Source organism: Crocodylus siamensis, chromosome 2 (assembly GCF_052110815.1).
Source record: "Crocodylus siamensis isolate JL-2025a chromosome 2, ASM5211081v1, whole genome shotgun sequence".
Lineage (NCBI taxonomy): Eukaryota > Metazoa > Chordata > Crocodylia > Crocodylidae > Crocodylus > Crocodylus siamensis.
In genome coordinates, this window is record NC_143396.1 from 109,427,527 (window position 1) to 109,454,364 (window position 26,838).

Consider the following 26,838-nt stretch of genomic DNA (forward strand, 5'->3'; position numbering starts at 1 on the left):
TTCCTGAACTACTTTTTCTGTGAGTTGCAATACAGATGACAATGAGATGTAGTCAAGCATATGTTCTCATGAAAGACACAGAGATTATTTGTAAGCTTTTATTTGAAAAACATAAAAATGAAAAATGATTAATGACAAGTTTATGACAAAGTTAGTTAAAATATACATAAGTTTAAGGGCCTGCCTACTCAGTTTTAGAGCAGGAACCTTGCCTAACATATTTTCATATGCCCGTTATAAGAAAATTACATTTTAGAGTAACATTATAACATGTATAATTTGGGAATTAAAAATTACAAAAATTGGAAAACTGATTTCAAACAAGGGTGAACCCATTTAAGCAGCCAGGCTAATAAAGTAATTTTCACACACACAGGATTAAGTAACAGTTTACCTCTGCCAGTCCTCATAAATCTTTGTTTCCAATCTAAGAAAAATTTCAACAGTTCTCTTGAACACACTTCTTTTCAACTGACAACACTCATTAGTGGTAGTAAGTGGAATATGGCTCTTGGCTCTTGTTATCAGTCAGCACAACCACTCCTTATCTTAGTAGTCAGGTCTCTAGAAAAAAGATCTTGCTTGCATAAGTAAGCTACTTTGGGAAATTAAATCTGGTGAGGGAAGCCAACAGAATACTGGACTTGAGAGGCCAAGCCTCCACTGGGGCTGTAACTTCTAGAGTTGTATTCTCTGAAAATATTTACTTTATAGTTTGCAGTCCAAGAGTTCATTTCTTGAATCCCCTCAAATTGCTTTACTCTCCTCAAAACAAGCAAGCCCTTCTCTCTCTCACTACCAATTTTCATCTTTCCTGTTTAGAAATATAAAAGGAACAATGACAAGCACAGCAACGTGCAGAAACAAGTTTAGAAGGTGGCCATTGGGCTGGATTTGAAAGATCAGCCAAGAACACCAGGTTTTTTTTAACTGTAGTAGACAAAGGAATGAGAAAGTAGTATGTCAGATAGTTTACCTTAAATTTTAGTCCAGTAGTCACACTTTAAAGTTAATCGGATATGGATTTAAATTTTCAAAACTTTGTATGCTCTAACTAACATAACATTCAGCATTTTAAAGTGTAATTAAACATGTTATTCTTTGGACCAACCTTCTCACTTGCTTACAACATTATAGTATTTAATAAAAATGTACATCAAGGGAATGGAATTCTATTTGAAACGAACAACTTGACTTGAAAGAAAAAGTATTCAGTGACTTCTACAACATTTGTACCTTTAAAAAAAAAAAAATTTACAAATTCTTCTGTTCCAGTTTTTTCTGGACTTATCTAATTTATGGATGGACTGTAGTCTGGTCCCTACACTTCTCACTTTCCAGATTAAAATGTTTCGAGGGCATGTTTATACAAGCAGTATGATCCATATTCTGCATATATAAAGCAGCAATTTCAACCTATAAGTTAAAATGCTCTTACTTGCATGTTAAAAGGCACACATTCATACTTGCAGTTTGTCTTAACCTGAACTGACAAACATGGTTTCTAAATGCTATTCAATTGCTATAAATCAAGAAGATACGAAAAACATGCTTAAACTCTAGACTCTTTCACAGTCTTACTTTTAAAAACAAATTTGATGGATGAGTGCTTTCAAGGAATAGATATGTTAACAGCTTGACAAGTAAAACTTCATGGCATACAAGAATTGAAATTTTATTACAATGTGTTCAGAATCCTAACTATTTCTCTTCCAAACAATTAAAGATTTGTTGTTGTTTAAAAGTTACAAATAAAGGCTGATCTCATCTTTTACTTTTCATATAATTCTTAGACCTCTGGGTAACCTGCACCTGAATTTGGATGTGCAAACAACCCCGCCCCCCCCCCAAAAACCCAACACTTTTGAACATGTAAGTACTGACTGAACTTTAAAAAAGAATTCTGTTCAAGTGTCTTAAAATCAATACAATATGGCACTTGAGTTGTTGTGCTATCATATACATTTAAATTACTGCCAAGAAAACATGTTCAGTTTTAATCACAGTTATAAAATGCTACTGGAATCAACACATTGCCCAAAGGTATATATTTAAGTAATAATTCATCATGTGCTCTGCTGTCAGTTACTTTTTCAGTTCTGTATACCAACCAGTGAATACCTGGAACATGCTGTGCACCTCTTAAAAAAAAAGACTGAGAGATTTCCAATGCGTCATATAAAGATGGATCTATTAATCTTTCCTTTCCTTTAGCTGCCACTTTTTCCAAGACTCCCTCCCCATATGTAGTTCTGGACTTTGAAGTCCCAATGCTAACCAAACAGCCTGTAGGGGGAGTACTAGTAAAACCATTTCCTTAAACAACAGCACAGGAAACAAAGTAAGACAGGGCAGGCAGCAAAATTTGGTTAACAGGAATACAACGAAGACTAAACATAGAAAAAAAGTGTTACAGTCCTAAAAGAAAGCTTAATGTCATTTACATTACACTGGTCTCTTTTCAACTGATATGCAAGCTATTCAAAAAAAAATCCAAGTCATTCATACATAATGTGATAAAAACAGATTAAACATGGAAGGATCTTTCATTCATTAACAAATGTTGCCAAAACTTTCACCAATAAAATTAAAGCAAATACATCTTAGACTGGCATTTGGTTGAACTGAAATTACTATTTTTGATGTTTTACCATTGGTACCTGGTAGAAAACATTCAAAATCAGGGTCAGATGAATCGGAGGATTAATTTAATGGTGATGGAATCTGCTTGCTTTACAAAGGAATCCAACTTGAAGTTCCAGATTGCAAAAACTCACACAATACCAAATTGAGTATATTCATGAAGATTACTACAAAGCATATTTCTGAAGAAAGCGTTCAAATGCATCATATATCGCTTGCCTAAAATAGAGAATGGAGAAAATAATCATAGGCTACTTAGTATAACCTGAGAAGGAAGAGATAAGCTGCTAAGTGTAATTCTTTACTTTATAAAAGTATGGCCTGAGGAGTTCTTGGGGCAGATGAGGGTTCCAACTGCCATAACAGCCATAACATAAGCGCTCATGTCATGGCCCTGTCCAAGTCTTAATGAATCCGCAAATTCTGCTAAATACCTGCCACCAGCAATTCTCAGACAGGACGCAAAAAGAAGGGTCAACACCTTAACAACTTCCCTGATCCACTGACAACACCAATCCAGTACCACCTTCTCTAACTTGCTCCAGCTGCCAATTACCTACAGAAGCCTGGGAATGAAACTGGCATAGGAAACTCAGCCTCACACCTGTAGTAAGAAGGCATGGTATAGTAACATTTCAGAGCAGAGAGACAGATTAGCTGTGTTAGTGTGAAGTCAGGGTAAATATGCACTTTACAGACTAAACCCAGCAGCTGGCAACCTTTTCAGGGTGTGGGCCAGACTAACCCAGTTTGAGTCAGAGGCAGGGGGTCGTAGGGCAGACTGTAGGTGCTAGGACCCAGGCAAAAACATTGCTTTTCCCCACAATGGTGCAAGCTGGATCCAAGCACCAACCTCCAGGAGTAGCCATGGCTATTTCCCCCCTGCCCCCATTTAAAAAATCTGTAATTTTCATGTTTCTGGCAGGTGCTTGGTCCCAAGCATGCCCGATTCATGAGGTTATACTGTATATATTTTATACATATAAGCAGAAGAATTTGTGAACTCAGAACTTATGATCTCTACGTAATCTTGTTTATTTAGTCTATAAAGTACATATCTACCCTGCCTTCTGTCTGCTTTCAAACTAACGTGGCTTATTACTTCTCTTTGCTAATGAATGGCACTACACTCAGCTGAATGAAATGGAATTGAAGTTCACGAAAACTTATGCTCATATTTCTTATTCAGTTAACCTATAAAGTGCACAGTAATTTCTATGCCATTCAAGAAGTCTCCTGTATAGGAGTTCCTATATAAGAAAGCAGCACATGGTAGGCTTACGTCTGCTTTGCACCAATGCAAAAACAACTGAAACAAGGCACAGGATCAGTCTGAGTTATTCTGAACATGTCTCAAGGGAGGATTCAGTAGTCACACAATGGCTCTTTCATGGAAATTCTGAATATTTCCAAGATACTGGCTCCAATCCAAGTCAGTAGTGACAGAGCCTTCATTAGTTTATCGTTCAATTGTTTGTAGTGATCTCAAAACTACATGGACAGATCTGCTCACAGGTGTAAGATCATTCACAAATGGCACTCTTGGAGATCTGCATAGTCAGGTATTAAATAAGTGTAAGTCAATCATATAACACTCTAACTTTTTAAACAATTTAAGAATTACATTCATAATAGAAACAACTTTTTAGAAAGTTGACATTGCAATGTTAAATCAGGGGTTACAGCATACTGCACAACTGGCAGGCAAGCCAAATCTAAATTTGGACTTTACCTGCTTATTGATTCCCACAGAAATGAGTCTTGCAAAAAACTCAGACTGTCTACTGAACACAAGTTACTACTATCTAGAAAGTATATTCTGCTGTGTAATGAATTAGAACTACCAGAGAAGACATGGATTTCATTCTTGCCTCTGCCAGTGACTTTCTGGATGAATTTAGGCATGCCAAATTATTTCTGTGCCTAAGGTAAAGATAATAGTGTCTTAAAACCTACTGAGGATTTCCACTACATAAAAACAAGTGATATCAACTTTCTTAGAATAACTGCAGGGTTTTTTATTTGTTTTAAAGAACAATATGCTGGTAGACACAGCTCATGTGCTCAGTTTTAAGCTAATGGTCAAGTCTGAAGAATTTTTTCCCAAACCAACTTTGCAAGTTATGTTGGGGGTTTTGTCTTCTTTACGTATAATCATAATCACCAATGCAGCTATCCTAACATGAGCTGAGGCGCCCATTTCCTAAGCAAAATATGCTCAGATTCTAAATTTCCTTCCATGGCAGGGACTAAGTTATTGGTAACAACCTTGGCTTTCCTGCCCTCTTACTATGGCTAAAATGGGGCGGGGAGGCGTTCAAAAAATTATTACATGGTTGCCTGTGATTTCTTCAAGGTCACAAACATGTTTGGACTGCTTATTCTCACCTAAAAACCCCTTGTTTGAAGAGGTAGGCACTGATATGACCTCCATTCAGGTATCTGATTTCACATCCTGGCCAGATTTCTTGAAGGCTACGCACTCCAGTTCGTGGGACATATGCATCCTCCTTGGCTTGAACAACTATTATTAAGTTTGGGTCCACTGGAACTAGATAAAAAGAAAGAAAAAAAAAATATGGAAAACCAAATTCTTTGAGGTTAACAGTATACTTCACTTTAAGGTTCTTATAATAAAGACACTTTAAAAACTGTAACAACTTATGTAGCAATTTAGAACTAACTGCACTTTCCAATAAGCGGTAATTATTTTCCTGTTCCCACTCAGTGTTCTACTCCACTCCCACTTGTCGTCTTTATGTAATTATTGTAATCATAGAATCAGATAAGATAAGGGTTGGAAGGGACCTTAGGAGGTCATTTAGACCATCACCCTAGCCAAAGATTTGTCTACCCAGGTCTTCAAAACCTCTGAAGACAGAGATTCCATAAATTCTGGATAGCTATTTCCAGTTCTTTATTAGCCTCCTTGTGAAAACATTTTTGCTAATATCTAATAGAGCTGTGTGAAGCTTAGGTTACTGATTTGATTCAGTGGAGATTTGGCCCGATTCAGTGGCCAAATCTCCAAAACCAAATCGAATCAGGAGACCCTTTAATCTCTCTGAATCTAATCGAATCTCTGCAAATCGATTCGGAGAGTTTCGGAAAGATTCAGAAATTTGGACATAGACACAGCTTTAAATGTTTTTTCTACATACCTCAAGGTACCAGGTGGCTTGTGAATGCTGCAATGGTGGGAAGGATGGAGAGTCCCACAGGAGCACGAGGGGGTCCCCAGCGTGCTCGGCAGAAAACCTGGAAGTGGACCAGAAGCACTACTGGGTCCCCCTGGGAGCGCACTGGGCCCCCCTCCCCACACCCTCCTGGCACCTCCTGGGTCTGGGGGGCACCCGGTGTGCCCCACAGCTGATCACCGAGCTGGAGGAATGTGGGAGGGCCCCCCTGCACACTCCCTGTCAGACCTGGAAGTGTACCAGAGGTACATCCAGTCCACTTCCAGATTTGCTGCCAAGTATGTGCCCCCCCCAACCCTGTATTCTTGTGGGATGCTCCCTCTGCCCCACCACTGCAGCATTCACAAGCCACACCTGGTACCTTAAGGTATGTAGAAAAAACATTTAAAGCTGCGTCTATGGCCAAATCACAGATTCTCCGAATCAGCATTGAATCTTCAGATTCAGATTTGGCTGAATCAAATCAGGGAGTGGTCTGAATCAACGAATTGAAAAGGGCCCATTTCACACACCCCTGCTATCTAACCTGAGCTTCCCTTGATGCAAATTGAAAATATTGCTCCTTGCTCTGTCATCTGTCACCACTGAGAACAATCTAGAGCCATCCTCTTTGGAACCACCTTTCAGGTAGTTAAAGGCTGCTATCAAATCCCCCCTCACTTCTCTTCTGCAGACTAAGTGCTGTTCCCTCAGCCTCTCCTTGTATGTCACGCCCCTGCCTCCTAAACATTTTCACTGTCCTAAACTGGACTCTCTCCAACTTGTCCACATCCTCTCTGTAGTAGAGGCCCCAAAACTCCAGATGTAGCCTCACCAGTGCAGAATACAGTGGAATAATTACTTCCCTTGATCTGCTGGCAATGTTCCCACTAACTCAGCCTAGTATGCCATTAACCTTCTTCACAACAAGGGTACACTTGGCTCATATTCAGCTTATTGTCCACTGTAGCCCTAAGGTCCTTTTCTTCAGAGTGGCTGCTTAGCCAGCCTGTACCAGTGCATGGCCTGCACAGTTCTGGGAGAAGATGAACAGCCAACAGAGGTGAAAGAATGAGTTAGGGACAGTTTAGAAAAAGCTCGACGTGTGTACAAGTTTGTGGGACTGGACATGATGCACCCAAGGGTGCCTTGGGCCTACTAGTCTTCAGGCTACAACTCCAACTGTGCTTTGGTCTTCCTGATTTCATCCCTGCACACCTAAGCAATACTCTTATACTTCTCTTTAGTCATCAATTCAAAATTTCCACTTCTGTAAGCTTCCTTTTTCAGTTTTAGCTCATTCACAAATTCCCTGCTAAGCCAAGCTGGTCTTCTGTCATAATTGCTAGTCTTCCTGCACATCAGGATGGTTTGTTCCTGTGCCCTCAGTAAGGTTTCTTTAAAGTACAATGTACGAGTAAAGTTGTTAGAAGAAAAAAAAGTCTCTAAGCAATAAAACTACAATTTCAGCAACTTCACTTTTCACAGGGGAAAGGGAAAAAAGGATCCAAAATGGAAATTTGAAGTGGAATCTTAGACCAAAATCCAACTTTATAAAAAACACAAAATCAACTTCCACTATGAGATAGCTTCTATTAATCCACAATTATCACTGAGTCAACCACACAACGAACTGAATGAATGCAATGGTTCAAAACAGCTCTCGCTCTCTCTTCTTCTATTCCTTAAGCTCTGATAAGCTCTTTCTAATACTTGTAAACAGTAATAAAAATTTCATAGACATCAGGGCTGGAAGGGACCTCGGGAGATCATCGAGTCCAGCCCCCCGCCCAAAGGGCAGGAAGTCAGCTGGGGTCATAGGATCCCAGCAAGATAAGCATCCAATTTACTCTTGAAGGTGTTCAATGTAGGTGCTTGAACCACCTCCGATGGCAGACTGTTCAAAATATTTGAAAATACAGTCCCCATAAAAATCCAGATTCCTATTAGCCAGCGTTAAATATTTTTGGGGTATGCATATTTACAGAGTTGGCTGATGATTTAGAAAAACCTTAATTTAACTTTCAACTATATCAAACAACTACAGCCAAAAAGCAGGTCTTGCTTGGTGGAAGTATTCACCCTTAACTCTTGATAGGAAAGAACCTGAATACAGAGCACAGGGTAGCAGGAGCCAACCTTTTTGGCAAGTGTCCTTCCTCCTCCCCCAATGCCTCTGATTCCCTAACCTTGCCTGATCATTGCTCTGCTCTCTCCTTCTTGCCTGATCTGCTGCTATTCCCCCTGCTCTCTGCCAAGTCTTCTGCGTGCCACACAAAAAGTGGCTGCACATGCCACTTGGGGCAAGGAGGCATACAGGAACTTTCAACTAGTTCCAAACAGGACTCAAATTTGCTGGAGTTCCTGAAGCTCTCATTTACATATATGTTTCAGGTTTAAGATAATCAAGAATAATTTTGAACGAGAGTATGAAAAAGAAAAACTAGAGGATCTGGATCAGATGTACATCCATTTTTTTTATTTTATTTTTTTTAAAAAGGCAGCCCAATTATATTTCATCATGCAAAGACAATCTATGATCTTTCCAGTTCAAGGCACAAGCTTTCTGCAGCTGAAGTTGCATTATGCATACACCAGCTTTTTACAGAAAACTTAATGTGAATTGAAGCTGCCTCGCATACTTAGGGGGTAGGATAAGTTAGTTAGAAGCAGGCAATTTTTATGAACAGTAAACTTTAATTTTAAAAATGACAAGGCAACTCTACTGCTGGTGCTGCCACATATGGCACATATGTGACTTCAGGTTTCCTGAGACTCTGGACTCCAAGAAGGTCAAAAGGCTTTGCACACATGGGGTCCCCAACTGCAAGCAATGGAATAAACATTCCAACTGTTTGCCTCACTAACAGTTCAAGGAGAGAGAGTGTTCACTGCAGCAGTCTAAAGTCAACTGCTATCCGACAAAGTAGGCTGTTGCCAATGACACCTTAATACAGTACCTCTGAACCAGTTAGTTTTTAAGGTGCCCCTGAGCCTGCCTTGGGCCTACTAGTCTTCAAGAAATATTTTTCCGTATAGTGTTGACAGGTGTTGTGGGTCACTGACAGTCATCTCAATGCTGGATAGTCCAAACAAGTGCACAACAAGAGTTTTTCACCACCCCATCTTAGCTGACTACTGAGGCAGAAAATTTGCTAGCACAGTTCTGAGCCTAAGTATCAATGGTGCAAACATCCCACCAATAGTCAGCTACTCTGCCTAACCACTGCACCTGTCCATTAGAAAACCAAAAGCAGACCATCACAGGAATAAATGGATTTAACTAAGCAGCTGCAGCGTGATATTCAGGTGGCCTTCTGGTCCATTGGCAGAAACTCAGAGGGCAGATGGACTAGCCTACTTGTTTTAAATATTCATCTATATCCAAATTCTACTACAGGACATGAAACATGTTCACAGATGCCAACTCAGTAAAACAGAATCAGGAAACTATGCTATTTTTTTTTTTTTATTTATTTATTTTTTACACAAAGTCTTGGTGATTCTCAGCACCACCCTCAATCTGCATAAATTGAAGACCTCAGGTACTTATGCAAGAGAACTTTCCTGAGCATGATTCTCTTGAACAGAGTGCTAAACTCTGAGCACTGGACAGCTACGTATAGAGTTAAGTCCACCATTACATCAAGAATATGCAGAACTTAATTCAGGGAACTATGGCATATAACATTTTATAGTCAGTTATGTTAGTATGGATTTAGCTGACCTGGGTTAAACAAGGGACCCTGATGTTACTGATACTGTATACCACACCTCTTAAATAGTCCTTCATCTTTGGCACCAAACCAATTTGTGTAAATTGCTTTTCTCTCTCAACTCAGATGAATCAGAAAATGCTACTGCCACCTGAGCAGGGTACAGTCTAATCCAAAATTTAGAGCTGTTCACACAATGCACCAAAACAATTCAAGGAAATGGCAGTCAACTAGATCCTCAGGATCATACCGCTGACATATGGAGCTGTGGGTACTGCACGCAAAGACTACAGTCAACTGTAGTGACAAGCTTTACTACTCTTACATGATCCAGACTATAGGAGTGTTGATGAGCAATAGACTATTTTGAATTGCTTACCAGGGACACAGCTATATGACCTTGGCAGTGACCCAGATGGATCAAGGGATCTTGTGGACACCCAAACTACTTTAGTTGACTAGTCAATGATGTCAGACTCTCGACAACAAATTATGAAGAGATCCAGAAACTTCCATGCCACGTCTATTGTGCTAGAACCTCAGCACTGGACTTAATCTGGTTAAGTCAGGCACACGTAACCACTGAAGCTAATGAACATCCTAAGTCACTACTGGATTTATGCATTACCAGATCTGTCTGATTGGACCTGAAAAGCGTTCCCAACAGCAAGCTGAGGCAACCACTCAGTCCCAGAAAAGAGTCAACCGCTATTTCTTTTTCTTTTCAATAAAAGAGCTAGAAAAACCTCAAACAAAAGAACAGTCATGAAGGAACTGAAGGAAAAAACAAAGTGTAGTCTGTGCTCCCTGCATCTTGAAAAAGCAGCAAGTCAATATTAGGACTTCTCCCTTTTCCACATATTCAGAATCAAGAATGGAAGTGTAGCAACTAGTGTTCAACCTTGCTCTCCACTTAGCACTACAGCTCAGTACTAAAAGATGCTAATTCTGCAAAGGTCTATGCGCAGAAACCATTCAAATAAAAGAGCTGTTGCAGACCATTTCAAATACCCCATATTAAAACAAACAAACACATACCTGAGAAATTAGCTACATGGGTGCATTCATCCATAACTCCTTTCATGAACCTCAGTGATTCTCTTTGTAAAGCACCTCTATTCCTTTCTCCATACAACTGATACTCTTGTTGGTTGGGGAAGTAATTGCTGCTACAGCTACTAGTTGAAAATGTCTGATTCATACACTGTATTTTAGGAGTGTCCTGCAGCAAGAGTCTCTCCGAGGAGGCACTTACAGTACTTTTACTTGTGCTAAGGCAATGAATAGCTTCTTTAGGCACAATTTCACGTGTAGCATTCAGGTCGAACAGTTGGGAAGATAGATCTAGATCATTCAGACTGTCCACGCTGTTGGGGGCATTTTTAACGAAGTCTTGCCCCATCTTGAAAGAATCTGTCTAAAAAGAAACAGGTGTTTTATTAAAGGATTCTTTGACTGATTGGTCAGGGAATTCATAGAATCACAGAAAAAAAAAAAAAAAAAAAAAAAAGAAGTAGGGCTGGAAAAACCTCAGGTCAGCTAGTTCAACCCCCTGCCTGGGGCAGGATCATTCCTACCCAAACCATCCCAAGCAAATGCATGTCTATCCAATCCTAGTCCTAAAACTACACAGGCAACCCTGTCACACAACCACAAAGTACAGCATCCTAACCTGACACATGTAAAGCAGGAAGACAATGACAGCCAACATCTTGATGCTGCAAAGTTTGTTAAAAATATGCTCGAGTGATCCAAAAAGAGGACCACACCCCCTGCTACAGAGGAAGGCAAAAAACTCCCACAATCCATGCGAATCTAAGGGGTTAAATTCTTTCCCAATTTCAAATGGGATGATGAGCACTCACAAAATTATGAAAACAGCTCCAAGTAGAGATATATCCAAACAATATCCAAAGTCTAGTATGCAGCTCAGTCAATGAATGAAAGCCTTACCATCTCTTGATATTCAGTGCCTTTCCCAAACAGAAAACCGTACAGCAATAAGTATTCAAAATACAGTGGTGATTATGCAACAGGTATCTGTCTACTTAAAAATGCAACTACTGTACATAAAAGATTATCAGTTGTTAGATCTCAATTAGTTTTCATCTCTACTAAACTGGCAAATGCCAGTAGTGTTAACAGCCTTTAAAGTGACAGTATACATGGAAATTTTTTAATGAAGGAAGTACTTGAAAAATAGCTTCATTTAATACAGTCTTTTCTGTTTCCATTCTTTTTGGTACTCTCATTCTTAACACATTCATTTTTTTTGCAAATAAATAGTAAAATGGATGAGATGCAAATGACTGGGATCCAACAGACAACTATACATGAGAACCTGAATTTTCATACTTTATTGTATTGCTAAATTCACTACTTTGGTACAAATACATTATAAGCTTTGTATCCAAAAAACACAAGCACAAAAAAGGAGAAAGAAATCAGCTTTTACACAATAGTGTTAAAAATCAATAGCCATAACAGTATTAAACCAAAGAAGATACTGAAAAAAAATAGTAATACTGTAATAGTTTTGCATAGGCTAAAAGAAAACGAGGTAAGGTGACAAATTATTGATAAAACTACAGTGTGTCAGAGGGATAGTGAATCTGAAGCATCTTCGTGACTCTTGATGCCCTTCTCACTACACTACACAAGAGAATACAGGAGATAATGGGAAGTATAGTTCAGCCACAGATGCTGGCCTGCGGGAAGAAAAGGGGCATTAGCTTATTAAAAAGCAACTCTCATGAGACAGTCCTGTCCCACAGAAAAATATAACTTGGCAAAGTTACTGTCTTGCTGTGATAAGCATCTCTGATGAGTTTTTCCATAAACATTATTTTCCTCCCTCTCCTTGCAGGGGTGTGTTGGCAGCACGAGCCACATCCCAGTTGACTCAGCTGCAAGTTGATTCCATAAAGACCCTGGTGAAGTCTCTGGCTGAGACTGATCATCAGTTTATTGTTAACCCCAGCCCTGGACCTGTCAGCACCTAGCTTACAACATGCCAGTGCAGGGGAAGCTCATGATCATGACTGATGGTTCCCCCCAGTACTGGCAAGTGGAAAAGGGTGCTATTGGAATCTAATCCCCAGTCCCCAAATTATGCCTCCTAGCATGCACATGTGGTGTTGCAGGAGGTGCAACTGTTGGAATCTGGGATCAAATCCCATTGAATCATTAACGCACTTGGCACACATTCATTTAGTCTGCTTTACTGACCCCATCCATCCCATAATGCGTTTGAAAAATAGGCTATATGCTGAAAAATCCACTCGCCTGTGGATACTTAGAAGATAGAAAGACCATTTGTATTTGAGACAAAGGCTGGAGAAGCCAGCTGCCATTTCTGTTCTTGTAAACACCGTAGTGATTCAGAGGGGTTTACCAGAACAAAAGATGTCAAAGCAAAGCATCAAAGTAGTGCCACTGGGTAAGTTATCAAAACATTAAGAGAAACAAGTATCAGACCTAGAACCCAGGGCATAAAAATCAGCTAGCAAGAGAAAGCAACAAAACAGATAGAATGATGTTACCTAAACAAGGAAAGTATAAGACATCCAGGACAATAGTAAATCCAGGACAATAGTAAAAAAGTAATCATAGTATATTCTACAGTAGTGTTCTTTTGGACACAGTCACCCCCAAAATACAAAATCTCCACAAAACTAGATTTCTTTTTCTATTAGAAAAAATAAAAAATTATGTACTTGCTTCCATTCATGTCTTTATGGGATCATAAATAATTTAAAATACTTGAGTCAGGAGCTGCATTTTTTTTTTTTTTTTTTTTTTTAGAATATAAGCAAGCCATTCCAAGCTCAGCCCCAATTTTATGACCCTTGGAAATATCACCCGTGGCATTAAATATTTATATTTCCTTTCCCTACCTCCACCACCACCAAGCCAAAGAACGTTCCGAAAGCTTTTACTAATCTTTTTGTCTGATGCTTATGGAAGAATTTTTTTTTTTTCCTCGTTATAGTAATGCAATTGGTCAAATGGGACTTTTAAAGTTAGGTGATACACTAAAAGACACTTTTGCTTTATGTACCTCTAATTTTGAGAACTGCAGCAAACTGGTATCTATCCAGACTAACAGTGGCTTTCATCTCTGTTTTCTTAAAACATTATTCTGCACACATTTGTTTAAATTACAAAAAGTTTTAAGAAATCATTATATTCCTGTTTTAGCTACCAGAGTGTCTACTTTCAGCAGAAGTCATCATGCAACAAGCCATGAATTTAATGGCATAAATTGTGTAGTACCAAGAAATACTACAAAATAGGAACTATATACTTACTCCACAGTATTCAAGCATTTGAATTATTTCTTCTTCATAAACAGTTTGAGTATAATACTGTTTGTCTAGCTCTCTCCAGTTCACTGCCTTACTCAACACACCCTAAAATTAAAACAAACAAAACTGTTAGCAAAAAAAATGCTGACAAACACTTCGGAGGAATTACAAGAATCTACATCCACAGAAGAAAGAGATCCTTAAAATAATAACTATCTTTTAAAGTTGCAGTTTCCAACTTATTCTAGTCAGTGTCCACTTGAGAGCTCTAATAAAGTTTCCTAATTCACACTAGACAGGAATATTCATAAATCATATTTATTTCACTTTACATTAAAATAAAAAATAAAACATTTCCCCATTATAACTACGCTACTGCACACTGAAAAGTGCATTTTAAAAATTAAAAGCCTTACCATATAATCCAATCTTTTTGAATTGTAACAGAGAACCTGGAGCACCGTATGATTACTGTATCAAAAGGAAATTCGTCTACCTACAGTAGCTGCAGTCCTTTGAAAAGTACTGTTCATATATATTCTACTTTTGGTTTGCATATGCCTTATGCCCCTACTCAGAGTCATCCCTAGGGATGTGTGGGGCCTGGGGCATAATCAGCCCATGTGGGATGGGAGGGCACCACTCAAATTTAAGTGCTGAAGCATCTCATGTACTAGCATCCCCATGCTTCAAAATGGCAGCAGGGGCACTTGAACTAAGGCTACTCAAAAGAGCTTTAGTTCAAGCCCCCCCCAATACCACTCTGAAGCACAGGGATGCCGATACTGGAGGCTGGGTGGAGCACATTCACTACCATGCAGAGGATGGCTGGATCAATCAAGTCTGCTTCAACATGCTGCAGTTACAGCGCATCAGAGCAGCCTCCACATTTGTGTACAGGCACCCCAGGAGTTTATTTGCACTAATGATTTCAAGACTGCTTTGCCCAAGATAAACATCAGATTTTCAAGTTTCTTCTAGGGAGCAAAGTTGGGTAAATGTATGCAGTAAACCCTAGTAAGATATCCTATGTGCCTCTTTTTTCAACACTTCTCAATGAGGCAGTAGAAGCTGCTTGCACCCTGGTGGCATGAACTAAAACTTTCAAAGGGTGTTTTTTCAGTGGGGAGAAAAGTGGCAGATATGCATGCTTCTTGGGTGAGACAGGACACAAAACTATTTTTGGCAAGAGTTCTGGGTGAAGACTCAAAGTTCCCCTGTGCTTATGACTTAGTGTGCTGAGATGCAGCACAAAGTATCCTAAACCTTCTAGCAGATTTTACTGCTCCTAAGAAAGTTGCTTTGACAGCTAGACAGAAAAAAGAATACTGTTGGTGGTGGTTCAAAGAATGGAAACACACATGCGGTAAACACAAATCAGAGAAAGAGGGACTTGGAAAGTCATCTAAACCAGCCCCTTGCTTGAGGAAGGCCCGTTTTTGTCCAAACCATTCCAAAACAAAAAAAGTCTAACAAGACTGGGACTGGAACCTGGGCAGCAATGGTGAAAAAGTGCTAAATCCTGACCACTAGGCCATCATAAAGGAGTAGATGGCTTCCTGACTGGGGAAAGATCCTCTAGCTACAAGAGGGTGAGAATGTCAGCAATTTTGAACTAAGAGTGGAAAGTTGAGACTGTTGGTAGGTATCATCCTGAGGAGTTCAAAAGGTAGTTAAGATGTCATAGTGTTAAAAACATTCTGACCTGTTGTGGACTTAATGAATTCTTTACATCAAGAATTGTTTTATCATTTTTGTAGATAAAGTGAAAACAAAGAGATGACATTTTAAAAGGTGTGCCCTGAGTCCATCAAAAAGCGTCTTGAGACTAAGAAGACTGAAAACCACTGCCCTAGATCTCTTTTGGTTGGAGATGCAACATTCCTCTCTCACACTCAACCTTGAGGTTTTACTGGCAGGAGAGGATCCTTTATAAAGGGGCAGTCTTACACCTGTGGAAAAAAAGGAACCAGTACCATTTTTAGAAGGATTGCTCAGGATTTTCAAGCCCTCGCTACCCCAGTGTTTGAAGGGCCACGGTGACCACCCAGAAGAACCAGAATTACAAGCAAGCCTTCTGGCTAACATAATAGCACATTTGTCTAGTATATTCCACTCACTGAGATGCTTGGTGCATCTCATGCATCCATTGTTAAGGGATATTAATACTCTGGAAGATGCACAATTACTAACAGAGAGAAGAGATGAATAGAGCATTCAATGGGCTTTCAAGAGGGAAAAAAAGATGCTTGGCAAAGGTTAATTAGACTACGATTTTACACATAAAAGGCAGTAACTAAGAAAATATATATCAAGAACACATTAAATAATCAACAGCAAGAATAAGGAAAGAAGCTTAGGCAATTAAGGAGTGACAGAGGTTACAAAATGTAAAAAAAGACTTTCAAAGTATTTCATAAAGTAACTTCTAGATTTAGTTTGGAAGACAAAGGCTTTTGGGATTCAAGAAAAACACAAAAACCAGCCGATATGTTCAAAAGAGTGGTTACAGTTTGAGAACCCAAGAATGTTCCTCACCATTCAAAACTAGAGTTGTAATTAGGAAGGGTAAGGATTAGCTATCCAGTGAGGCTTCAACATTCTCAGAACACTTTTTTTTTTTTAAACAATAATACTGTTCTATGCTACAAATTAGTATTTATACGCAAAGTTTTTTTTTATTACTAATTATATACAATTTGAAAGAAATATTATAGTAAATGTAGTCATTGATATTTCATTTACTACACCACTAAAAACTCTGTTTACAATTATTTCTAGTAACACAAGGTTATATTTAAGGAAGGGATACAATTTTCAAAAGGCCCAATGACAGGCAGGTGCCAAGCTCCCATTTGTGCCTTTAAGAGGAAAAAAAAGCCTTTTAAAAAGGCATTGGTGACCATCTCAAAACTTCAAACTGATTTGTTCATATTCTAGAAACCCAATAACAAAACAAAATTTAGTTACCGTCGTAAAGACTCCAGAAGCAGTAGACCAGGAAAGACAAGGTATCAGTGGTAATGGTTTAGGCCAGTTTGTCACTGCTAATGAAGCCATCTGTTAGATAAAAAGAATGATAAAAAGAATATCTAGAGAATATCAGAAGGACAAACTGCTTATTTTCATAGAACTGTACAGAAGTTAAGCATTAAGTAATTTTAACTTATCCCTAAAACAAAGTAATTAGTATATCAAAACTTAGCAGCACTTCTAGTTCCATCCATCTGCAAAAAAACTTGAAAAATTAGACTTCCTTTTAGGACTTCCCAACAGACATTGCTATGGGCATATCCTGGTTTCAAACCTACCAGTATTTATGTTTTAAATACAAGAATTCTGATTAACAAAGCTTTCACTATAGTCAAGAGTTCTTCCCAACAACGAAAACTTTGTTTGCCACGTCAAGACGTCCCTTCCTCCAAAAGCCTCCTAACTACTTTAGAAGCATAAAAAAAAGAAAAGACACTTTCAAATCATGTATCTGAACAAATAAGACTTTAAAAAATTCTTCAGCTTTTGAAGCATATTTTTTAAACTACACACCAAGAATCTCATCTATAAACAGAGCAAAATGTATGCATCAACAAGATGTCTCATACAAAATTGGAAGTTAGAGAACCAAACCTCTTTTAAAACGGTTTTTAAAAGTGAACTTTACCCAAAAGGAGTTTTATAGGAAGTTACTATTAATATGAAAACCATGGCTATTGACAGATAGTATATTAAACATCATATCGGCTAACCTTGCAGAGCTCCAAAGTTGCCAACATTTAAGTAGGTAAAATAACAGATTAAGTAGCATGGCAAAAAAAATTGAGAACTACGGGTGAATTTTCAGATTGTTAGAGTGTTTTAATGGCATCTAGACAGTGGGAATTTCTGCACACTCATACCAGGTGTCGTACATTTTTAATCAACTTGTTCTAGTTACTCTAAAATAATGAAAACAGGATTACTGTACAATTATCAGGTCTTCCTGTTTTTAACTGTACATTGGACAATCAAGTTAAAACAAAATACTTAACCTATACAGAAAGACTTACATGTCCTCCCATAGATATTCCAGTCATTCCTAGAGGTCCATAGCCTTCTCTCTCCAGCCAGTGCAAAAGAACTGCCGATTCAAGAACAAGAGCTCCTCCCATCACAAATAGGTCTGAAACGTTTTTTAAACATGACCTTCTTTCCTCCCCAGAAAAGAAAAAAAAAACTATTTATTTTCCAGCCTCAGTTGTACCCACTCATTATTTCAGCAGTCTTATAAACATTCTGGTCATACTCCAAACAAAATCAAACCCCTATGGAATTCAATAGGAGTAGGAGCAAATTCAGACTCTTCAGCCCTTATGTTCAAGTCCCACAAGGTTAATTTTCCTTACATATTTTTGTGATCCAGATCTACACAAAGACTAGGAGTACGCACATGCTAATTTGAAAATATAGGATCATGGATTTTCATATTTTCAAATGAGATACTGAGAGCCTGGAAACCAATCAGCAGTAATGTTCTACGAAGCCAAGTAACAATGGGCCTTTCTAGATACATGACAACTAACTGATATGAGACTAGATGTACGAGAGCCTATTGGCAAAGACAATTACTTTTCATTTTTCTTATTTACCTTATGTCATTGAAAAATTGTACACAATATTTGAAGAGCAATCAGTAAGTCAGCTTTGGGAGCAATCATCAGTACCACTGTCTGACTGAAAGTGTAAGTTTGTCACTCTACTGAGAAATCCATGTAGTGTCTTAAAGAAAAGACAAGAAAAATGGAAAGCTATTCAGTTTAAACTTCAAAATAACCACAATGGTTGCTTGTACAAAAAAATTACAGCCCAATGATGCAGCTGCTCCAAATGCTGGACATTTGGAGCAAATGGATGGCTTGTAGAACAACTATAGCACTGGTCTGGGACAAGGGTCTGTGTCTGTTTTCAATATCCGTCAAGCTGTAAAAGATTACACGTCTTTTTTGCCTAGGCATCACTACTCCTGCGAGCATTCTGAAGTCTGACAACTAATAATTTTTATTTCAGTGCCACAAGAACAACAAAAGTATCTTAGGCTTTTGTAGACCAATACTTATTTGATACTAGAATTCTCATTTCCTACTGCTTTGTGTCCTGTGATTAAGGCTGCTCACTCTTCTGCACTTTCTGTTTTTCAGAGACCTATCATCTGAAAGATAGAGGGATTAGGCTGTCAAATTGTCATCTGAAAGCAGAACACTGAATTTGCTGAGTAGTAGCCCAATAATAGAGAAACCACTAATTATAATTCTAAACCGACCAAATACAATTCAGTGACTACTTTCAAAAAGGTACTTCAAAGAATAAAAATAGTTTGAACAGAGATTTTTTTCCTTTTCTCAACTATCAGACTGAAAACCCATTGTTCTATTCATAACAGGTGTTGGTGAAACACACTCAGAATTTTAGATTAAAAACAGATTTTCCATTTTTTATTTTTTTGGGGGGTGGGAAGAGAGGACGTGCATTAGTGGCCCAGTAAGAAGCTGATTGGTTTAAAAAGACTAGGCAACTGTTTCATATCTTTATAAACTGCCCTGCCAGGAATATTAGCAAATTAAAGCAGTTACTCTGTTGCTCAGAAGATTCCAAGGCAAAAGTGGCACCTTGTAGACCAGGGGTCAGCAACCCCCAGCACGCATGCCAAGCATGGCACACAAGGTCATTTTGCTTGGCACACCAATGCCAGCCTGAGCTCTAAGCAGCTGCTGCCAGTCACAGAGCCCAGGCTGTTCCCAGCAGATGGCTGGGAGGCTGCAAGCCCTGCTGCAAGCAGACCAGGCTCCCTAGGCCAGCTGCAGGTGGGAGGCTGCAAACAGCTCCTCCAGGCTCCAGCATGTAAGCACTCTAGGACCTTTCAAGGTAGACATTGTGGTTTTTTCAAAGATATTGAGCCCTAATCAGTTCTCATTAGTTCATGAAAAACCAAGTCACATATTCAAGTGACTAACTTAGAAATGCAAAAAACTTAGGCATGTTAAAAAAGTCTTTCCCAAAAGTTCTTTTTCTACAGAAAAATAAGTTGTTGTAGAATTTAAGATTTATGAATGGTAAATACATTAGAGTCCTTATTTGCATCCCTGCCGACTTAGATTTTAAACAGTTGGTCTACTTTGGGTGTAGGACACTTCAGCTTTCCTTTAAGCACCATGATCCACAAATCAAGCAAGCAAAATGTCTGTAATTTCACATAAACAAGGTATGGCTGAACCAAGCTTGCCAATGTTTATAAAAATTATTAATAAGCTTTTACACTACTATGAGATTGTTGCAAACCAAAACGTCTTAGGATGACAGAATACAGCTGGGTAATATAATCATAATACTTACAATTGGTCCTTGGGTTTTCTGTAGCCATGTAAAAGATTCAAATTAAGGAAAATAAATAGATTAATTATATATAAAGAGAAGTTAATTTGGGACAAAAATAAAAGAGCATATTGATAAATTCAACTAACTTCAGATATTACCTGTTTAAACTATTTTATTTAGCATTACATCAAGTTAACTGCAGTATGATGAAGTCAATCATAATTTAAGACTGTACTCTAATGAGGTAGGGACAATCTCGGGGAGAGCTCTGTCAGGCCTTCAGTCAGTGCAGATGTAGTTACAGATCTTCTGGAAGGACTAGACATTTTTAAATCTGCAGGTCCAGATGCCCTCCACCTAAGGGTGTTGAGGGAGCTGACAGGGGTCATTGCGGAGCCCTTGGCCCAGCTTTATGAGTATTCATGGTCATCTGGCCAGGTGCCGGGGGATTGGAAACTGGCTAATGTGGTCCCAATTTTCAAGAAAGGGAGGAGGGAGGCCCCAGGTAATTATAGGCCTGTAAGACTCACCTCGGTACTCGGGAAGATCTTGGAGAGAATCATCAAGGAGCACATCTGTGGGGGACCAGCAGGGGAGATCATGCTCAGGGGCAATCAGCATGGGTTCATCAAAGGCCTGTCTGACCAACCTAGTTGCCTTTTATGACCAGGTGACTAAAACACTGGATGGTGTCGCCATGGACATAGTCTTTCCAGACTTTAAGAAGGCCTTTGACACCATCTCTCACCCCATCCTCATCAGTAAATTAAGCAACTGTGGCACTGATGCCTACACAGTTGGATGGGTCAAAAATTGGCTGATGGGGCACACCCAGAGAGTAGTGGTGAACAGGTTGTACTCAACCTGGTGAGATGTGAGCAATGGGCTATCCCAGGGCTCGATCCTCGGGCCCGCACTGAAGTTTAACAACTTCATCAGTGACAGGGACGAGGGGGTGGAAAGCACGCTGTGCAAGTTTGCTGATGACACTAAGACGTGGGGCGAAGTGGACACGCTTGAAGGGAGAGAGAGGCTGAAAATAGGTTTAGACAGACTACAAAAGTGGGCAGATGAGAATAGGATGGGGTTCAACGTAGATAAATGCAGGGTGCTGCACCTTGGGAGAAGGCATCCACAGTATACACACACAGGCTTGGGAGTTCCCCTCTTGAAAGCATGGAGGCAGGACAGGATCTTGGAGTCATTAATCGACTCCAAGATGAACATGAGCCACCAATGCCAGACCACAGCCAGCAAGGCCAGCCATACCTTGTCATGCATCCAAAGGTGCATCTCAAGCCAGTCCAGAGAGGTGATACTCCCCCTGTGTGACACTGGTCAGGCCACAGTTGGAGTACTGCGTCCAGTACTGGGCACCGCACTTCAAGAGGGATGTGGCCAGCACGGAGAGGATTCAGAGGAGGGCCACCCGCTTGGTGAGAGGGCAGCAGGACAGGCCCTATGGAGGAGAGATTGAGGGATCTGAGCCTATTCAGCCTCAGCAAGAGGAGGCTGAGGGGGGACCTGGTGTCTGCCTACAAACTCATCTGGGAGATCAACAGCAAATAGATAGAGCCCTTTTCTCCCCACCACCACCTGGGGTGACAAGGAACAATGGTAATAAAGCTGATGGAGAATAGGTTTAGGTTAGAGATCAGAAGGCAATTTTTTTACAGTTAGGGTAGCCAAAATCTGGAACCAGCTTCCCAGGGAAGTGGTCCTCACCCCTACCTTGGGCAAATTCAAGAGGAGGTTGGATGATCACCTGTCTGGGGTCTTGTGAACCCACCATTCATTCCTGCCTGTGGCAGGGGGTCAGGCTAGATGATCTGTTCAGGTCCCTCCTGACCTAGCTACTATGATACTATGAGGTGGAACAGAGAAAAAAGTAAGTGGGAAAGAGTGAAAATCTTTTGGGTGAAACAAGATGAAGGCGTGGGGCAGTTTTCCAAGAGTGAATGAGATCTCTAAAAAACATGAAAGAACATATAGTGATAAAACAAGTCAAAATTAACAAAGGCATCTGGTGTACAACAGTTTAGATGCATGAAATGTGAAGGCATGCCAAGCAACACTTTCCCCTCCAGAAGTAGATCTCATTAGCCAAGCCAAAAGGAACATACATACAGCCTTCAATCCACCAGGGCTAGGAGGTAAAGTCTGTTGGGTACTTCACTGATGAGGATGCAGAGGGACTAGTATCAGACAAGTCCATAAAGGAGCAAACTAGTTTACCAACCAAAATATTGTCAGTAAGCATAGAGCCATAGAAGATTATTTGGGTGATATGTAAGACTGACTCACAAAATGTGACTCATCTGGATTTAAAAAACATATAATATCATTTTTCAGTTTCTCTGCTTTAATGGCAGTACTTGTCCGATACCGATCCCTCTGCATTTTAAGTTTTCCTGCTAGAGCACGTGAAGGACAAGCCTGGCCCAATGGTGCATAGACCAGGAGCCGCATGCCATCAGGCTGGGCAGGAAGCCATACATGGAGGGAGGGAGCCGTGCACCATCAGGTTGCGTGGGCTCCACACCTCCGTATGGGGCTTTCAGCACTACTCCAGCAGAAAGCCGCATGAGGAGGCAAACAGGAGCCTCCCCAGCGCGATGGCACACAATTCCGTGCCTCCATGTGTGGCTTCCCACCTGGCCCAATGTTGCGCCATTTCCAATCCACACACCATTAGGCTGGGCCAGCTCTCCACATAAAGCTTCCAGCACTCCAGTGGGAAACAGCACATGGAGACATGGAATCAAGCATCATCAGGTCAGGTGAACTCCTGTTCACCTCTACATGCAGCTTCCTGCCGGAGTGCTGGAAGCCCCGCGCAGAGGCATGGAGCCCACCTGACCCAATGGCACACGGCCGATACCCACCCCACAAACACCACGCCCACCCCGCTCTTGGAGGTAGGAGCTCCCCTCCCCACTTATCAGGTGGCTAGTCATGCAGCTCTGTGCCTCCACATCATTGAGGTCCCAGCTGGAGTTCAAAGTATGCAAAATTATGCAATTATGTGCAGGCATGCCTTTTATGCACAAAGTTACACAGGCACATAATTGCATAGTTCCCCAAGGTGTACTTATATAGTCAACAGTTGTATATCTGACAATTAATGTATGCAGCCTGCATCAAAAAGATAAGGCAATATTATCCTCCCTTGGTTATCATTTTGAAACGCATTTAAGTGTTTTGCTCAAAACAAAAGGATATAATAAGGATTTTCTAACAACAGAGAAGCTATACAGGCCTCTTTGATCATCGGACGGGCCATTAGTGTGCGTCTTCTCCAATAGTACTAAAGAGGATAAGAGGAATCAAATTAAAAGATGAATGCGATACAAGTAGTGTGCAAAAATTAAGTCTTCTATACTTACATGGTCTCCAGTGCCTGCTAAATGAATGCACACAGGTCTGTAATTGCCATTCCATTTCTTGGGCATTATGAACTGAAACCTAACAAAAAAAAAAAAAAAAAAAATACTATTTCATCTATCAAAATAAACACACCAATTAAATGAAACTTCTAAGTGGCCACTGTACTGAAAAAGAATAAATATGTCCTTAACATTTTCTATCAAACAATTATCAGTCTACTGATCCTCATATTCTATTAATCAAAGGAAGAACACATTAAAAATATATATATTTTTTTTTAAAGTAACATGTGCTCACAAGGAGTTGAAGATTATTTTCCAAACAATATTACTTTGTTAGCTGGAGAAGGTAAGATGTACAACAAAGATGTGCAACTTAAAGGCTACACCTTGCACAGGAGGGATCGAGTAGATAAGAGGGACGGGGGTGTAGCCCTCTATGTTAAGGAAAGCTATGCGTCCCTGCAAGCTGATATTGATGACCAGGGTGGACAGCTGGAGACCCTCTGGGTTGAAATTCGTGGGGAACACGGCACAGGGAACACAAAGGTGGGAGTCTACTACAGACCTCCCACCCAAAGTAAAGAGCTTGACCAGGAGTTCACCTGGGAACTGGATGAGGCCGCATGCTCCAGGACCATGGTTGTCATGGGTAACTTCAATTACCCGGACATTGTGGGAGGAACACTCAGCAAAATCCAAGCGGTCACAAAGCTTCCTCTCGTGCATGGATGACCTCTGCCCGACTCAAGAAGTCTACAGGCCAATGAAAGGTAAAGCACTACTCAACCTGGTACTGGCTACTGGGGATGACCTAACTGGCAACCTAGCGATCAATGGGAAGCTGGGTGACAGCAACCACGAGCTGATCACCTACACCATCCACTGTAAAGCTGGCAAGTCAGTCAGCAACACAGAAGTCCTTGACTTCAGGAAAGCCAACTTCGACAAGCTCAGGAGGTTTGTCAGTGAGGCCCTAAGGGATCACGATCCCAGGGGGAAGGGAGTTCAGGAAGAGTGGTTGCTCCTCAAGGGAGTGATCCTCAACGCACAAGCTAATTCTATTCCATCTCAGAGGAAAGGCAGCAAGAGGGCACAGCAGCCCCCCTGGCTCTCCAGGGATCTAGCAGACCTCCTGAGGATAAGAAAGGCCTACAAAGGACAGAGGTTGGGATTCACTTCCAAGGAGGAATATTCTGCACTGGTCTGGTCCTGCAGGGAGCAAACCAGGAAAGCCAAGGCTGCAACTGAACTCCAACTAGCTTTGAGAATCAAGGACAATAAAAAGTCCTTTTTCAGATATGTGGGGAGCTGGAGGAAAACCAAGGTCAACACTGGACCCCTGCTGAACCAGATGGGGCAACTGACAACTGATGCCCAGGAAAAAGCTAACCTATTAAATGGGCGCTGTGTCGGTCTTTTATCCATCCCATGGGATGCCCATGCCCACCACGGGACAGGGAGGTCTGGGTGAGGGAGATCCCCTGACTTCCATTAATGCTGCCCTCATGAAGGAACACCTTGAGAGGCTGGATACCTTCAAGTCAGCCGGCCCTGACAATCTACACGCCAGGGTACTCAAGGAGCTGGCAATCATCATAGCCCAGCCTCTGGCACAGATCTTTGAAAACTCTTGGCTCTCTGGTGTAGTGCCCGAAGACTGGAACAAGGCCAATGTGGTGCCTATCTTCAAGAAAGGGAGGAAAGTGGATCTGGCTAACTATAGACCCATCAGCCTGACTTCTATCCCAGGGAAGGTCTTAGAAAAGCTTATTAAAGAGGCCATCCTTAATGGACTGGCAGATGCCAACATCCTGAGGGATAGCCAGCATGGGTTTGTTGCGGGTAGGTCTTGCTTGACCAATCTCACTACCTTCTACAACCAGGTGACCTATCACCTGGACAAGAGAGAAGAGATTGATGTCATATATCTTGACTTCAAAAGCCTTCGATGTGGTATCCCACAAACACCTCTTGGCAAAACTGGCCAATTGTGGCCTTGAGTCTACCACGATCCACTGGCTGGAGAACTGGCTCCATGGACAGACCCAGAGCATGGTTATGTTGCCCTGTGACCAGTGGGGTCCCCCCAAGGCTCTGTCCTTGGACCCATATTGTTCAACATCTTCATTAATGATACGGAACAGACATTGGAGTCAGAGGTGGACTGGCTAAATTCGTCAATGACACCAAACTTTGGGGCAAAGCATCCACACCAGAAGAGAGAAGGGCGATCTAGGCTGACCTGGACAGGCTCAGCAAATGGGCAGATGAGAATCTGATGGTGTTCAATACCAAAAAATGCAAGGTTCTCCACCTTAGGAGGAAAAACCGGCAGCATCCTTATAGGCTCGGCAGTGATACGCTGGCTAGCACTACAAAAGAAAGAGACTTGGGGGTCATCATTGACCACAAGATGAACATGAGCCTGCAATATGATGCTGCAGCTAGTAAAGCGACCAAAATGGTGGCTTGCATCCATAGATGCTTCTCAAGCAAATCCCAGGACGTCGTCTTTCTCCCCTTGTACTTGGCCTTGGTGAGGCCACAGCTGGAGTACTGCATCCAGTTTTGGGCTCCACAATTCAAGAAGGATGTGGAGAAGCTTGAGAGAGTCCAGAGAAGAGCCATGCACGTGATCACAGGTCAGGAAAACAGACCTTACAATGACACACTGAGAGCCATGGGGCTCTTTAGCCTGGAAAAGCACAGGCTCAGGGGTGATCTGATGGCCACCTATAAGTTTATCGGAGGTGACCACCAGGATCTGGGGAAACACTTGTTCACCAGAGCGCCCTAGGGGATGACGAGGTCATACGGTTATAAACTACTGCAAGACCATTTCAGGCTGGACATAAGGAAGAACTTCTTTACTGTCTGAGCCCCCAAGGTCTGGAACAGTCTACCATCAGAGGTGGTTCAAGCACCTACACTGAACACCTTCAAGAGTAAATTGGATGCTCATCTTGCTGGGATCCTATGACCCCAGCTGATTTCCTGCCCTTTGGGCAGGGGGCTGGACTTGATCTTCCAAGGTCCCTTCCAGCCCTAATGTCTATGAAATCAGATGTGGATTGCATAAGCAACAAACTTTTTCTTTTAAGTGAGACCAGCTAAAATGGAAGATTCAAGATGAGCAAGACAGATAAATTAGGAAAAAAATACAATTAGACTTTTCAAAACAGGTTTAGAGTACTTCACGTACATCTATATCAAGTGCATAATTCACTTAACTTTATACATCAGTCCCACTTTTTTGCCT

General features: G+C 40.8%; 1 protein-coding gene across 7 annotated transcripts in view; it reads right to left on the reverse strand.

Annotated features, from left to right (window-relative positions):
• Positions 1–84: 84 nt before the first annotated feature.
• ABHD18 (abhydrolase domain containing 18) overlaps positions 85–26,838 on the reverse strand; it is a 48,142-nt gene continuing 21,388 nt past the window's right edge. For 3 of the 7 annotated variants that reach the window (XM_090036564.1, XM_090036566.1, XM_090036565.1), the window contains 9 exons: positions 23,577–23,655; positions 23,411–23,497; positions 20,209–20,234; positions 17,889–18,027; positions 16,813–16,902; positions 13,846–13,947; positions 10,574–10,952; positions 5,032–5,194; positions 85–2,862 (listed from right to left, as the gene is read on the reverse strand). In XM_090036564.1, coding sequence (XP_089892690.1) covers positions 2,811–2,862; positions 5,032–5,194; positions 10,574–10,952; positions 13,846–13,947; positions 16,813–16,902; positions 17,889–18,027; positions 20,209–20,234; positions 23,411–23,497; positions 23,577–23,655 — 1,117 coding nt within the window. In that variant the 3' untranslated portion in view covers positions 85–2,810. The other 4 variants (XM_090036568.1, XM_090036567.1, XM_090036570.1 and 1 more) reach the window with 4 other exon arrangements.